Genomic DNA, 15,746 nt, shown 5'->3' with positions numbered 1-15,746 from the left:
ATGTTTCCTATAAAAATGTATAGAGTCATGATGTAAGGTTCGACAAATCTCCTCCACCCAAAGAGTTAAAAAAAAGGCAATTGCACGTTGAAGGAATACCAGGCAAAGCTTACAATACCAAGTGAAAAAAAGGAAAAGGATACCGCTAGATTTGCCTCACCAAACAGGGCAATTCAAGAGGCTTGTCTGAATGCTGAGCTGCTGAGAAGGAAAAACCCTGACATCTAGTGTCCATAGGAAAAAATGAAGCCTTGGCACCACTGCAATTCTTAAGTGTGTGTGTGTGTAGCAGGAGTGGGGGGTTGAGTGAGTGAGTGATTACGTGTGTGTGTGTGTGTGTGTGTGTGTGTGTGTAGGTGATCACCCAACTACAGTCAATTTGGAATATATCTATCTCCTAGAACAATTTTAATGAAAAAATTTAATACCATACAAAAATTCCAGTTTTTAACTACCAATCCTTTTTGAAGTATACATCCTGTACCTAATTGTTATAACTGCTTCTAAACGCAGCATCTTCTCATCTCAGTTTTTCATTATGACAGGAGTGATGAGAGGGATGGGTTCACATTGTTAAAAAAAACTCATGTTCTGAAATAGTAAGAAAAACAGGGCCCTAATTTCTATCCACACTAAAATTACTATAAAAGTTGCATTACTATCATATCTTTCATCATTGCCCGGTTTAGAGATTCATGATCTAGTTCACAGAGCTGTTAAAAGAAATATAATAAAAGAATGCTAATAACATTCCAGAACAAATAAGTACATAGTCTCTAGAAGACTAGTGTTTTCTTCGTCCTACCAGGCAAAGTTAAGTTGTTCTCTGTCAAGTCGGTTATAGCCCTTGGCTTGATCTTAGCCTGAGCCTTTTAATAATAGGATTTAGTGCAAAAAGCAGCTGCACTGGATTGTGAACTGTTACTCAAAATGTTCCCACCTGCAATTACAGCCTCCACCAAATGATCAAAACAAGTTAGCAAACTGGCAGGAAAATGAAAACAATTCCTCCAAAATTGACATGTGGTAAGAGAAGAACTGTTGGTTAGCTGCATTTCTTCTGTATCCAGCCTCAACAGCACACATTCATCTAGCTGTGTATTTACATACAGTGCCTATCATAGCAGCTAGAAATGATATCAAATTTAGTCTATGTTGCAATCACATTTTCTCCTCAATTTTCATCTTTACTCGAAACTATTAAAAAAAATCTGGGACTGCTTGTCTTTGAAGCTATTTGCAAGTAACAAAGTTCACAGATTTAGCCTACATCTCTTTTTATTCCTTAATCTAAATTCATAGTAAAAGCAATGCCATCAAATCTGAAAGAGAAAAATATGTTCTCCTATACCTTTTATCATGAATAAGGTAGCATTCCTCCAGTTACATCTTTCTTGACGGTGAAGGGACAACTAGGAAAATATAAAGGAGAAAGTAGCTAACACTGCATCAGAAAAGCTCTCTTTCCCCTGCTTTCGACATGAGCACAATGTTCAAAATGCTGGTCACATCTCTGCTGAAACAGCCAATATTCTTCCTCAAATGGCAAACAAGTTACCTAAAACTAAATGGAACTGAATAGTTCCAAGTCTTAGTTCCATCGCCATTTTACTTATTTACTGTCCTGGAAAAAAAAAATAGGGAAAAAAGACTGGCCATCCATAAAGCTGATGGCCTGATAAGTGCAGGTTTTCTGCCTTTGATTATGGAGAAATGCATCTCAATAAGGAAAGTCAGCAGAAATCTCTTGCTTTTCCTTTATTCCTTGTACCCATGCTCTAGTTTTTAAACACAGAAACTCCAATTCTTCAAGGTAATGCACTATCACCCAGTGATGACCCAGTAGAGCCATCATCTTTGGAGAATACCACATTATAATGATTTAATGTCTGTATAGTATCAATGAATTTACATTGAACCTTGGCTCACAGAACATTAACAGGTCAATTTTTTATTCCTTTTAAATACAACTATTTCTCAAGGCTCTGTTCAGATGCCCATTCTCTTTGGGACAGGACAAATTTGCTCCAAATCTCATCAGCATGTGCTTTTTTTTTTTTCCCCTCTAATCATTCTTGGGGTAATATGTAGAGTGCCAGGCTCATGACAAACTTGTCTCGTAGGCCAAAGAAAATTAAACTGCAATAGCTGAAAGTCAACTTGCCCTGATAAAACTAGGCTGAGCATGAAAAAATACATCCTACTGACACCTCGTCATCTCTTAGGCACAGCTGTCTCTCAGAGTTCTGACTGCTAAAACTCCATCTTTAGATTGGTCAGTCTCTCGGTGGACATGCTCCATTGTATGTTCAAGCTATTGGTAACAGAGTTTGATACTAATACCCCAACCTCATTCCTGTCGTGCAGTGCCCTATAATCTAGCTATGGCCACTGACTGACTTCACCAGCCATTCCAGGCATTAGTCACTAACTGCTCACAAAAGAACTCAGTCTTATTCCAAGCTCAAAAGACTTAGAAACAGCAAGCTAATGCTCAGCCTCAATCCTAGTCAATCATCAGAAGAAAAGGAAAAGAGAACAAAGAAAACAGGCAACTAAGGAGGGAAAAGAGTAGAACCAGAAGAATGTAAGAATTGACAAAAAGAAAAAAATAGTACTATTAGATGTCTAGATTTCAAGATTATTAAAGCACTGGGCAAAGAGAAACGTGGTTCCTGTATTGACTCTACTACTCATAGTTATAGTCTATGACATCTATTTTCCACCAAGGTTGTTGGGTCTTAAAAGGGTTAAAAAAAATCTTTAATTTTTTTTATTCGTGTGTGTGTGTGTGTGTGTGTGTGTGTGTGGTGTCTTTGGGTACAGAGTCCCGTATAATAAGACTATTTGTATTCATACTGGCAGAGTAAACACTACATGTTCATGCCCAGGCAGCTCTGTGCTTGTAATTTCAGCAAGAACAGAGCTCTGTCCCTCTGGGACTTCACTATTCCCCCAGTCTCCATTCGCTCAAACACAGAATGAGAGCAGAGAGAAAGCAGGGGAGAAAGATCATGGCAAGAGGTTTCACAAAGCACTGCATCTAGCTTTCATGTGGCCCAAAATCTCATTCTGTGTTTTAATTACTTTAGTTAAAGCAGTTTCCCTCTCAGACCATGTTCACAAGGTTGCCTTCCATTCCTGAAGACTATACTGTTCAATGAATCAGAATTTAAGTCTAGGGCAATGAAACTTCGTATTGCTGTTGAGGGGCTGACTACAAACATGCTACATACAGTGGCACAAACCTCTGTATCAACTTGGTGTTAATGAGTATGTACCTACTCCCGTCAAAATTCTATGCACCCTTCCTCCCTAGCCCCCTGCCTTAGATTAGAAGAACTCACTACAAGTCTGATACTCTCCACCTGGTCCAATGATTCATCCACCTTAATACCAAATCATCTGCTTTTGGTATCCACTGATGTATTTACTGAAACAGCCATGCACCTTGCACGTACAGTAATATTTTTTTTTTTAAAGATACTGTATAAAAAAAGATTCATATAATCTCCACACGTCTACCCAGCCTGTTTATGGTAAACACCCAGGTAAAGATTATTCCTTCTAAGGAATGAGATTTATCTAGTATTATATCTGAGGTTGAAATAAAAGAATATCTCTTTTTAGGTGTACTTCTGTTATAACTGTACATTAGAAGCATAGTTAAAATCAGGAAGAATCTCTATGTATGCAGGTAAACAGAGGGTATGGGGCAGAACATAACACTTTATCATAATTAATAGTACACAATAGGAGAAGACTCCAAGGCTAGAAAGTGCATTCTCAGATAACTATCAGAAACGGGTTCTCTGGTACTTTCTTCAATGTTTAAACCCCTGGTTCTGATGGCACTTCTTTAAGAAGAATATATTTACCATGTTCAGAACAGCACCAGATCTAATTACTCAAGTATATATATAAAAAAATACTAGTATATGCAAATACGTATCCAAGTACGGAAAAATATCAAGAAAAACAATACTTTAAGATGCTTTTATTATAGAAAATCTCAAATTTCAAACATATACAAAAATGGAGAAAATAGTCCATTTCTATGTATCTACCATCTAGCTTCAATTAACAACTCACGGCCAATCTCTTTTCATCTATATTCCCACTCACCCCTCATTATTTTGAAGTAAATCCTAGATATTAGATCATTTCATCTGTAATAATTTTGGTATGCATAACTAATAGAAAATACTTTTAAAAGCCAAAACTGTAATATTATTTTTTTAAATGTAATACCATTACCACACCTAAAACATTAAACAATAATTCCATGATAGCCATTCAATGGTCTCTCTCTCAAGAATTCTACCAACAAGACTACTATGCTGCCTACCATCTGGATGTTAATACTATTTAATGACCACCTCCATGAAAAGTTGGTATTGATGGACACAGAGATAAGAAAAGGGGGGGGGGACTCAACTACTTGCCTCATTTCCTCCTGGAAGCCTGTTCATGTGGACCAGTTGACCTTGATCATCCAACACGAGCTCTGTATATGTCAGCATGTCCGAAGGCAGAGGGGGTGATGGAAGGAATGTTTGAGTGGACATAGAATCCCAGAGTTTGATCAGGGACTAGTGGAGGAGAGAAGTTTACTAATCAGTGATAATTAACATAGACAAAAATAAACACTAAGATTTGGTCAATCTGGTTTTACTCTTTCTTTTCCAAGTGTTCTGCCGAGTGTTTAAATGTTAGACAGAATTCTACAGCTCTCTCAGTTAAAACAGATTTGTAATTATTTTTTACATAATGTTTTTTACATGCCAAAACTCAGGCACATTTCCAACAAAATCAAACCATTGAGTGATTCTCAATCAGCACTAGAACATTAACAAACACACCAGACCTAACAGTATCTCAGGAAAATTAAAATAACTAAACAGTATCAATCCCCCTTAAAAAAAAAAAAAAAAACGAGAAAGAAAAATCCTAGAGAAACTTGGCAATAGAAGAATAACCAGGAAAGTGACATGACACCCAGCTAATAAAAAGAAACCTCAAGAAGGCAAGACTAAAGTTTCTACTAGAGGTTAAGGAGGAACATCCTTTTCCTAATTATCTTCTCAGATCTATAGGCCCACAAATAGAAATTAGCTCACTAGAGTGATATAACTATTTGTAAATGTGCAGGTCAATTCCGCTCCAATTTGAGTAAACAGGTAGAAACACCTATCCATTTAAAAAACCGCTATGACTTTCATTTCCAACTTCGTATTACCAAAACAAATGCCTCATGAAGTGGGGACTAGTTCATTTGTTTTTTTGCTTGCCTCAAAGCAACATTTAAAACCAATATGACTCATTCATACCTAGATATCCTAATCACTGTGTTTATGTCTAGTCTATAGGAAGAATTATGCAGAATGTCATATCTATTTATAGCGCTGCCACTGCAAAACTGAATCAATACTCAACTTTTAGGCTAACAACTTTTAGGCTAGTAATACTGAATGAAGGTAGCTATGTTTCAAGAGAGAAAACAGAAGAATCTCTTGTGTTTGTAAATAATACAGGAATTACAGATAGACTATTTACCAATGCCACATATACTACTTCAGTAAAATTCAAATGTGATAATATTGGTGGTATTAACTAGGAGATTTGGAAAAATCCTATATTCATAGATTTTTTTTTTAAGGACAAATTCAGTATTCTTTGATACCTTATTCTTTATCTGTTGCATTTTCTGCTAGTGATATACTTTTCTTGCCTTCTATTGATGAAAGAAAAATCTGCAGCACAGAGATGATTCACCATACAGATCAAAGGAATTTATTTTCATATAGAGGATAAGAGTCATAATATCATATTTTCACATGCTAGTTTTTATTCAGCTATAATAAATCTGCTGCCAAAGAACTGATATTTTAAACTGTGTACCATGAACTCTATATCCATTTGTATATGTTATCTATATTGATTCTCATCATATTAACCCTAGGCTATCAGCTCGAGGCCTGGTTATCTTGGAAAATAGGAAAATGAGAACTAGAGTTTCAAACCTCTTTAATATCCATAATTTGAATATAGGCTTAGGAAATATATACCTGAACATAACTTCTCACACAGGTCATTGTAAACTACCATAAAGAGCATGCGGTCTCAGTTTACTCTCTTCTACTCAACAGAGGTTTCTATCCTTACCTTTTCTCCTGTTAACTCATAAAGAACCATCTAACATCTAAGTTGACAGTCACCAAATCCCAAATGAGACAGAAAAGAGATATTTCCTGTCCTTTAGGAGTGCCCCATTCCAGTCTAAACTGCATCTGGAGATTCAAGAAAGCCTTGCCTTCTTTGGAACATATGAGAACACCCCACCCCACTCCCGCCCCCCGCTGTTAGCCACCCTTACCTGTCGAAACATCTCTGGGATATCATATATGTATGTTGTCCCTAAGGATTGTGCCTGGAACCTCTTTGATTGAAGCAAGTCTTTGGTCACATATGGAGTGTTGATTAACATTCCATGCAGTGGACCCTGTTTGTCTCCATATGCCTGAAACATGATCTGTAGGAAAAAGAGGATGGCATGGGGAGTTGAGACAGAGAAAAAAATCAAATAGCTACCTAAGGGGGCTTTTTTCACAAATGTTATTTCTTGAAACATTTTTGGTGTCTTGAGTAGCCAAGATATGCTTCTTAACATTGGGTACATGGTGCTCAGATTAACCAACAATTCACTGTAGACTGCTCTCACTTTTGGATTAGTTGAAATCAACGAGAAAGTACAGTGTAAATTTCACATGTCAGAGGCAGACTGACAATGCTTGCCTTCTAAAGTGACTTGAATACCATATATTCAGAAACAAAGAATGTCAACTACCAGTTTGAGCAGTGCTACTAGTATATAAGTTAAGGACCAGCTATGCACTGAAGAGAGTTCTGTTTTTTCCCCCCAAATAGACGACCAAGTCAAGGCTCTACCATATCATCTATGCTTTAGTTTATATGATTAGAAAGTACTTGAAGGTAACAGGCACACAAAGGCTTCAAATATTTCTGTCACAAGTGGATTTCATTCACCCAGTCTAACCAGTTAATTCTTGTTAGCTCATAAGATATAGTCTATAGTAAAAGAAATACTTTTTATTAAATTACATATCTCTATATGTAGACATATATTTCTGTCTGTATACTATGTCTACAACAAAGAGCTCCTAAAATACTTACATCGTCACATAATAAAATCACATTAGTTTTTAATCATATTAACGCAAATATTTCTAGAAGAATACATCATATTCCATATGCTTACTTTTATTTGCTTATCAATATTTATACAGGATGCCATTATTTCAATTCAATTAATATTTATCGAGTGCCCAGAGACTGTATGACACTAAACTAGGCACTTCATGCATGAATACATAAAATATAGATTACCAATGCAGTAAGATTTGGAGATTTAGATGTAAGGGTATGTACATATCCCCATATATCTTTTCAGGCCTAAAATATATAAGGTAAGTCTACTATTAATGAATAGATTTGTGGACCTGCTATACAAACATAAGAGAATTAAGTGCTTAACTACTCTTAGTTCAGCTAAGTGAATCCTTAGCTTCTTAGATCAGAAGAACAAATGTATTCTGCTGACTTGCCAATCATGTCCTATGCTGGACAAAACTTGTCTTGGGCTGCTCAAAATCCCATGGAATAGTTCTCAGTCCTCTTCCATATGACCAACGGTGAAAGTCATCAGGTGCAAGGTAGAATTAGCAATGTCTTAGGAATGTGAGAGGCAGAATAGTAATGTTTTAAGAGATTCAAAGTGTTACTTGAGGATAGGGTGCTAGTATCAAGGAACTGGACTCACAAGAGAACTTTTAGGGGTATCAAGATACTCTCTATCAATACTATGATGGTGGTACACAAGTGTATACAATTCAGAATGAACTGAACTGTACATTTAAATGAGTGCATTTTATTGTATGTAAATTGTATCTCAATAAAAGTGATTTAAAAATGTATATTTCTCCCTTACACTACACATTGGATATAAACTGACCATATGTGGTGATTACCCAATCTTTTCTCCCACTATAGCTGCCTGACATGAGTGTTCATTATAGTCAATACCACAAAAACTATACAAGGAAAATGCAACAGAATGAAACTCAAGCCAGCCAACCTTGTTCCTTACTGGCAGAAAGAATAAACGATGTGTTGGAGCAAGAGGTGGACAGTAATGGATAGTACTGGAAGCCTCCAAATGATTAGCTATCTATGTTAATTCCATTTTCTACAATATTGGATATCATAATTAAGAACTGGTAAAGTATATGTTTGACAAATTCATGAATATATGTACATTTAATATATCACACACCTTGCACCAGATGCCATCTAAAGAGCTTCTCTTGGAAAACAATCTCTGTTCTCATACAGTCTGTTCCCTGAGAACCCTGCACTTATTTTACAATGGCAGAATCGTAATTATACTGCAGAGAAACTAATTACCTAGAGATGTAAATTTCTTGAGACTAGAGATCACTTTTTATCTCTTTGTATTCATATTGCCTGTTAACCACACTAAAGGTGGTTAACAAGTGTTAATGAACAAAGGAATAAATGATACACATGATTCTATATCATTTAAAATTAACACAACTCACTAGAGCAAAGAAAGAGGGGGAAATTGGCAATAAGCATCAGGTAGGCATTAGGACTGCCAGAACTGAGTTGGAGGCTATTCCTCTTGTGGGTTCCCTCCTCTGGCCATGGGCCCTCCAGTTCACAAGAAGCAGTGGTTGTTGCTCTCAACTGAGGAGCCTTCAGGGCTTCCTAAAAATGCAGGACCCATAATAAAAGGGGTTCTTCCTCAGGCTAAAGGTAGCACATTCATTCTTTCAGATACTGATTGGGTGTTTATTTTGTGCCAGGCATAGTAGTAAACCCTGATTGAAGGCATCTGTGCCTTTCATGCCTCTGTGTCACCACTAGCCAGCAAGAGGGAAATGTAAGTGCTTTCTAATAAAAGAAAGGGGGAAAAAAGTAGTTATGAAGAACAAACTTATTTATCATAAACATTGAAATCTCAAGTGGCCATCTTATTTTTCACAAGAATAGACCTGCCTTGAAGCCATTGTAGAAGTTAATTAAAAACATCCCTACCCATGGAAAGCTTTGACTGAAAATGTCTTTAAGGTTGCCCTGAAAAACATCAAATGCAGCAAAAATTATTGAATACTCTTTCTCTTGCTCACCCCTCGCACTCTTGCACATTTCTCTCTCTCTGTTTTAACTGTTCACTTCTCATGGGATAGATTTCTCTGGCCATCTAACTGGGAATCAAAGCACAAAATGAAAGGTCACTCTGACAGCTATCCAAACTCAGATTTTTAAAATTCATCTTCAAAGTACTGGTAAAAATGTCTTTCCTCACCTTTGGTCTCAGATTTAAAAGGACATAGATAAAAACAAGAGACATAGAATCTCTTCTTGGCACCCAATGCATAGAACATACTGAAACCTTTGTGTACACACACAAGAGCAAGTTCATCCTTTAACTAGAAGAAATGTACTTCTCAAGTTCAGGCCAAAGACCCGAAATAATATCCTAGTTCTTAAAAAGATGTAAACAATGGCGAACCAACCTAAATACAGTACCACAGCAAAGGGCCCAAATATTTAGAAACTAAGGTGATAAAACAGATTAATAAGGAATTCTGTTATCACAGAACCTATCCACTCAAAAAGTCACTTTCCATTTTCACATTCTTCATTTTTCTACCTGAAAAATGGGTTAAAATTTTCCACTTCCCTCTTTTATAGATATACACAACTGTGAACTCTTTGAAGGAAAGATAATGTGTGTAAATGAAATAACATAATGGGTCAATATGTTAAAATTACTGCTTGATCTTGCTCAAGCTGTTATATTATGTTGAAATTTTCCTTCTTTAAGATGGAAGTTGATATATTTTAACATTCTCCTTTCCTTACTTGGCAATGAGCAGTCTAACTAGCCTGAAAACAGAAAGAAGGACAAAGATTGCTCAAGCAGCCCAAGAGCCTTCCAAGGACAAGCCCTAAATCACACAATTACCAATACATGCTCACCAATACATGACAAAAGATTGAAAGTTGTATAACACCCATGATTAAGAACATAGGCACATGTTATAAAGCAAATGAAGTTTTTCAAATTCCTGTAATCATTTAAGCTGATAGAGGACAACCCCACAAGGTAAACCAACGGGATTTATGAGTTTAAGTCTTCCATAGCAAGGGCAAGTGGCTTATCTGTAGGACCAAATAAAAACCTTGAGGAGCCTGCTTGATGACTATACCTGTGCTGTCCTGGAGTCAGTCACTTCCTTGTACAGGCTGATGTCCAAGTAATAGCCAGACTCGTTTGTCAGGAAGAGGCGGATGGGAATTGCTTTTCCAGTTGGTGTCAGGCGAATGTTGATTTTCAGTTCTGCCTGGAGGACGCGTAATTTCCACAGCCGACTTCCATAGCGCATTACCATGCTCCGCACAGATTCCTCAATCTGACACAGACACAGCATCAAGCACAAGACTTAAATACCTTGTAACTAGCACCTGTCCATATTTGGGAAAGGAGGAATGGGAAAAGATGCTGGTTTCTAGAGATGTGTACTACATGTTTTCCTTACAAAAAATAAGATAGTTTCTCCCCAACCCTACTCTTGCTTAGAACAAGTCAGGGACAATTTCATGCTGACCTGTCATTTGTGTAGTTGCACCCATATCTGTGCAACTACCTACCCCTTTCTCAATTATATTCATACCCTATACCAAAGATCTGCAATATCTAAAATTACAAGCCATGGGATTTAAGAGAAAGCCCCAAATATGAATAAAATCTCTAGTTAAATAGCTGTTAAGTAGCATTTATATGCATGGTAACTATGTTTCATTGTACTTACAGGACTTTAAATCAACATAGCAATTACCACCATGAGCTTTTTTCCATACATTTTTATTAAAGTTTATAATATATGTCTCTTGGTAAATTGCACAAATTAAAGACAGACAATTTGTAGGTGGTGCTTCATAGAATGTTCTCTCTAAATAGAGCATTGAAGCTTTGTCATTGCCAAGTACAACTGGGATTTAAGTATATGAAGCAGATATTCCCTAGTTTCTCTAAGCTTTATACCAAAGTAGCTTAGTGCTTCTAGTTTTCAGAGTTCGGTGAGTTTTTTTGTTTTTTGGGTTTTTTTGCTTTTTTTTTTTTTTTTTTTTTTAAACCAAATGGCCTTAGATATGATTTCTCCTTATTGACATAGTAAAGCAAAAACATTTTTCCTAATATGGCTGCAGGCTGCTAGGACATATTCAAAGTTAATGTTTTCTTAAATGAAGTATCTTTCTAAAATGCTTTCTCAACTAGAAAATATCATAAATATTTCATACCATCCTTCTCTTGTGGTTCTTCAGAAGTATGTGCCAGCCTTGTAGTCTGTTTCTACATCACAGTATTTTAGGTATTAGGTTTCAAGGAGTTAACTTCTCTATTCCCACCCTTGCTTATTCACCAAGAGGTATGTATGTATTCTTTTCTCAAGGGAACAAAAAGTCAATAATCTCTCTATACAGGAAATTGACAGCTATCTATAATTAGAAAGGCAGAACCCAGATAGATGAGTGTTTGGAGAAGAACAGAGAGGTTGCTATCAAAAACTCAACGAGAAACAGTACATTAAATCTAAAAATATACATAGTTATAGAGTGTCTAGGCCATGTTTAAGTCTTTCAGTTTCATCAGTTCCAGAATACTTAGAAGAACCTTTATTTAAGCTACATGATGAGACTTGACACCCAGTGAGAAGCAGTCTTATCCTTGGCTTTCCTGAGAGACTAAAGCAACTTGGAGTCTTGAAGACAAAAAAGTAGAAATGATTTCTTAGGTCTCAAATACTAAGTTCAAAAATCAAAAGTCCATGCCTATAACTGATCTTGAGAAAGGAATATACTGGTTCTCCTATCCAAATTCCACGATATCATGATAGAAAAAAGTTGGAGCAGGAACAGAAAGCAGCCTGTTTTTATTACATCTGAGATAAAAAGATCAAGTACAGAATCATCTTGTTTTCCTTCTTTAAATTTTAAGGAATGCATTTCAGAATAGAACCCCAGGGAAGAAAACATACAAAACACGTGAGGCAGTAATTTTGCCAAAATGCCCAATAACAGAAAAGTTAATTATTCTAGGTGAGAAATCCAAGGGCATTATATAATATAGGACCACTATCATGAGAAATATCATAAGACAGGTACCAACGAAAGAAGAGAAAGGTTTTTATGTTTTTGTATTGCTTATAAATGGCAATAAGATAAGATCATACCGCCGCCTTCAGTTTTGAGGTCTGCTTTCAATGGCTATATCAAATTTTTGACACCATCCCAGAAATCCAGCCTTAAAAGCATTCTGTGAACTTTAAAGATCAAGAACTTAACCAGCTGACCAAGAGTACCTGTTTCCAGGTCCATGTGTGAATAAATGTGAATGAATCTCCCTGCTTGTGCTTTTAGTGCTGGGAGAGAAGTGAAGGAGAAATGTACCTTTGATGGGTCCATAATGACTGTAGGCACGAAGTTGAGAAAGATGTGGTTGCAGTCAGTACGGACATTTGTATTGTTGAAAGCAACTTCTAACTCATCCATGGCTTCTAGGAGCAGTCGCTCCCCTTCATTTTGTAGATATTCAAAAGAAGCTTCCTATGCAGGAAATCAAGATAAACATTAATGTGTTTTAAAAGAGGCAATAAAGAAACGGCTATTATAATTACGTAAGCAGTCATACATCATGATCATAAGGCACCTGCCATAGATGATATTTACATTTCTCCTTAGCCTAATAACCATAGGCAGCAGGGGCAGGCAAGGGTCAGATAAAGAGTTCCTGCAGCCCTTCCTCCTGCCTCTTAGTGTATCATTTGCTTCCAATGGGTGGAGATGCTTGGGCATTCCCAGAGCTAGAACCCCAATAGGATTATATCTCATGTATGCCAAAAGGGTAATTTAAAAAGAAAATCTATTTAGAAAGGAAACGTTGAAGGCAGGTTTTGGCTATGGGATGCAGTAGTAACTAAAACACCAGGAAGCGCCTTGCTGTGTACAGAAACCGCCCTACCTCTAGACGGGTTTACAATGGGGTCACCTCAAACTTTTCTCCTTACCCCCTATCGTCACCTAACTCTCTCTCTGACTTTTCTGTTTGCATGCTTTTCCCTTTCTCAAGTGAGTACTATCATGCAATGCTTCCATCACCAAGAAAAATCAAATGAAAGGAAAAAAATGCCTTTTATTATATGGAATATTTACTTCTGTGAGAGAAATGATTCTCAAGACATCTGCTGAGTATTAGAAAGTGAGATGAAAAGGAACAAGAGCCTTGTTTCAAACAGTGAAAACCTGATTTTGAACCATGCCTGTCCATTTCCTCAGGAATAACTTCCCATTAAAGTACAGCACCCACCTTGGTGACCAGATCAGAATGTCTGATGATTGCGCGGACAAAGAACCTGTAGTCTGTCACTTCTGTGCCAACTTCTACCTTGGCTGCCCCAAGATACAGGTGCATCTTGTGATTAGCACATGGAATGGCAGTAAGGTCAAAATTTCTCATCCGGTTCAGCTCTAACTGGAAAGCAAGGGCAGGCTCCAGGTGACGATAGATACGATCCTCTTCAAACTGAGCACAGAAGTGGAGGTAAAAACAGCTCATAAGAGGCCATTCCAAAATTATATCATGAATGTGTATGTAAAAGAGATGCTTAAAAATAGAAATATAAGCTATGATGTGCTAATGAACAACAAAAATGAGCTACATACAAAGATAATGCTATAGCATACACAAGATTAGGCACTAAAATATCTACTTATTTCCCAAACTTTTATTGTTTATGCTTTTACAAGTGGTGATGCTCTCCATTAAAAACAAAGGAACAAACAAAAATAGCAATTCCCTCAGAACTCCCGCAGCATTTTATATCTTTATAATTCATTTTTTATAATTAACTACAAACTGCTTCACATTAATAACTACTGCACATACCAGAATTTTGGGTTAATCCAACTAGTCTAAAATACTCACGAGCAAAACCTCTGTCTTATACAATTATCATTTCCGACATCGTACAAAGGACATAGTATATACCTGGCTTTGGAACATACTATGTCCATAGATATATAATTATTTATAAATATTTTTAAAGAGTTGTATTAACATTTACAGTATGTTCCGCCAAAATTAAATTGTTTTTCCAGAGTACATGTCAATTAAGTGAATGAAGAGAGACCACCAAAAATATAAGCTGGTAAAAGGAAGAAACCAACATGGTCTGAAATTTTGTATTTTAAAATTGAAAAACTAATGCACATACACAAGACTTGAGTATAAATGAACTGTCTGTAGGTGACAAGAATAATCTTATGTACAATAGTCCTTTCATATCACATCATTAGGATCATCCTAAAGCATAAAGATAATTTTGAAAGTTACTGCTTTCTTTGGGTAGGTCAATACATTTGATTATTTCCTAATCAAACTTTTTCAGAAGTAAACTTTGTTTAGTTCTAAGACCATGTTAGGCAAAGGGAAGCACAAGGTCAACTAGAAAAAAAAAAAATGGCAAGAAGAGCACATGGCAAAGATGAGCCACTCTTGGGCTTTTAAGAAAAAAAGGGGAGTAGGAGGTGAAATTGGTTCTTACCTTATCCCTTGCTCGGAACGTGAAAAATTTAGGGAATTCTCTCTGTGTTAAAAGAAGGGGAAAATGTATAAGTCCTTCATAGCTATGGCTCTTTGGGGATAAACACACAGTGCAGAAACACTCAAGCATCTAGAAGACAGTTTCCTTGAAAACACACTCCTTACCAAAGCTGAACCCAGGGTATGTGATCCTCTGGGTAACCATCACTTTGACCCCACTTCCAAATTTGAGAATCACCACACTAATAACCTAACTTCAATAGCTACTCTCTCCTAGGAAAAAATAATTAGTATTTTTTCATCTCCAAAGTAAACAAAAAAAAAATCTTCCTGGTGCTGCTCTTGGTACAACCTGGCAAATAAAACCAATATACTTTAATACTGCAGCACTGCAATAGTAGTTACTGGACTGATTTCCCAAGTTTCCCCTTAAGAAACTCTTAAAATGTAAGCTAGCTAGAAAGCATAGAATCCCCAATCCATGTTTTCCACATTCACTCTCAAGTCAATAACTTCAAAGGTTTAAAGAATAATGTTTCGAGACAAAGAAAAGTACAAGATGTTGCATTGGTCACCACCATTCTATGCATAAGAAAGAAAGGGGGTAGGCGTGGGGGAACTAGTGAACTTGGAATCATTTGGTCTTACTGCTCTTTTGCAGGGCATTATAAAAGAAAGCAACCAATTTACTAGAACCTTATTAATTAACAAAGATGAATTCAATTAGCAGAGTCCATTAGTTTCTGAAATTTAACTTATTAACACCAAATACCCCTGTTTCTCGGATGGGAAGCTCTACTGGCAGTGTTGAAATCAAGTCATTACTATTTGCCTCTATAGGAGGTTTCATTAGGCATCTTCTTCATTATGAGTGCAATATAATGAAACACTTATTAGTACAAGGCAGAAAGACCAGGACTAGCTGCCTAAATATCCCTCAATAAGCTGTAGGAACCATGAAGGAAACCTAAACTGAAATAAGAGCCTTCTAGGTGGCAGGTGCTCTCAAGTGTTGTCTCCTCGAATGCTCTCAACA

At 36.6% G+C, this 15,746-nt stretch overlaps 1 protein-coding gene across 8 annotated transcripts in view; it reads right to left on the bottom strand.

Moving 5' to 3' along the window:
* ACACA (acetyl-CoA carboxylase alpha) overlaps positions 1 to 15,746 on the bottom strand; it is a 253,317-nt gene that overhangs the window by 89,008 nt on the left and 148,563 nt on the right. For all 8 annotated transcript variants that reach the window (XM_036223376.1, XM_036223375.1, XM_036223382.1 and 5 more), the window contains 6 exons: positions 14,712 to 14,753; positions 13,475 to 13,690; positions 12,559 to 12,714; positions 10,317 to 10,520; positions 6,377 to 6,532; positions 4,446 to 4,592 (listed from right to left, as the gene is read on the bottom strand). In XM_036223376.1, the coding sequence (XP_036079269.1) occupies positions 4,446 to 4,592; positions 6,377 to 6,532; positions 10,317 to 10,520; positions 12,559 to 12,714; positions 13,475 to 13,690; positions 14,712 to 14,753 (921 nt within the window). The remainder of the gene's footprint in view (positions 1 to 4,445; positions 4,593 to 6,376; positions 6,533 to 10,316; positions 10,521 to 12,558; positions 12,715 to 13,474; positions 13,691 to 14,711; positions 14,754 to 15,746) is intronic.

The sequence above is a fragment of the Rousettus aegyptiacus genome, unplaced genomic scaffold (assembly GCF_014176215.1).
Source record: "Rousettus aegyptiacus isolate mRouAeg1 unplaced genomic scaffold, mRouAeg1.p scaffold_m13_p_6, whole genome shotgun sequence".
In the NCBI taxonomy this organism is placed as follows: domain Eukaryota; kingdom Metazoa; phylum Chordata; class Mammalia; order Chiroptera; family Pteropodidae; genus Rousettus; species Rousettus aegyptiacus.
Note: the sequence above shows the minus strand (reverse complement) of the source record. Positions and strands in the feature narration are given on the sequence as shown.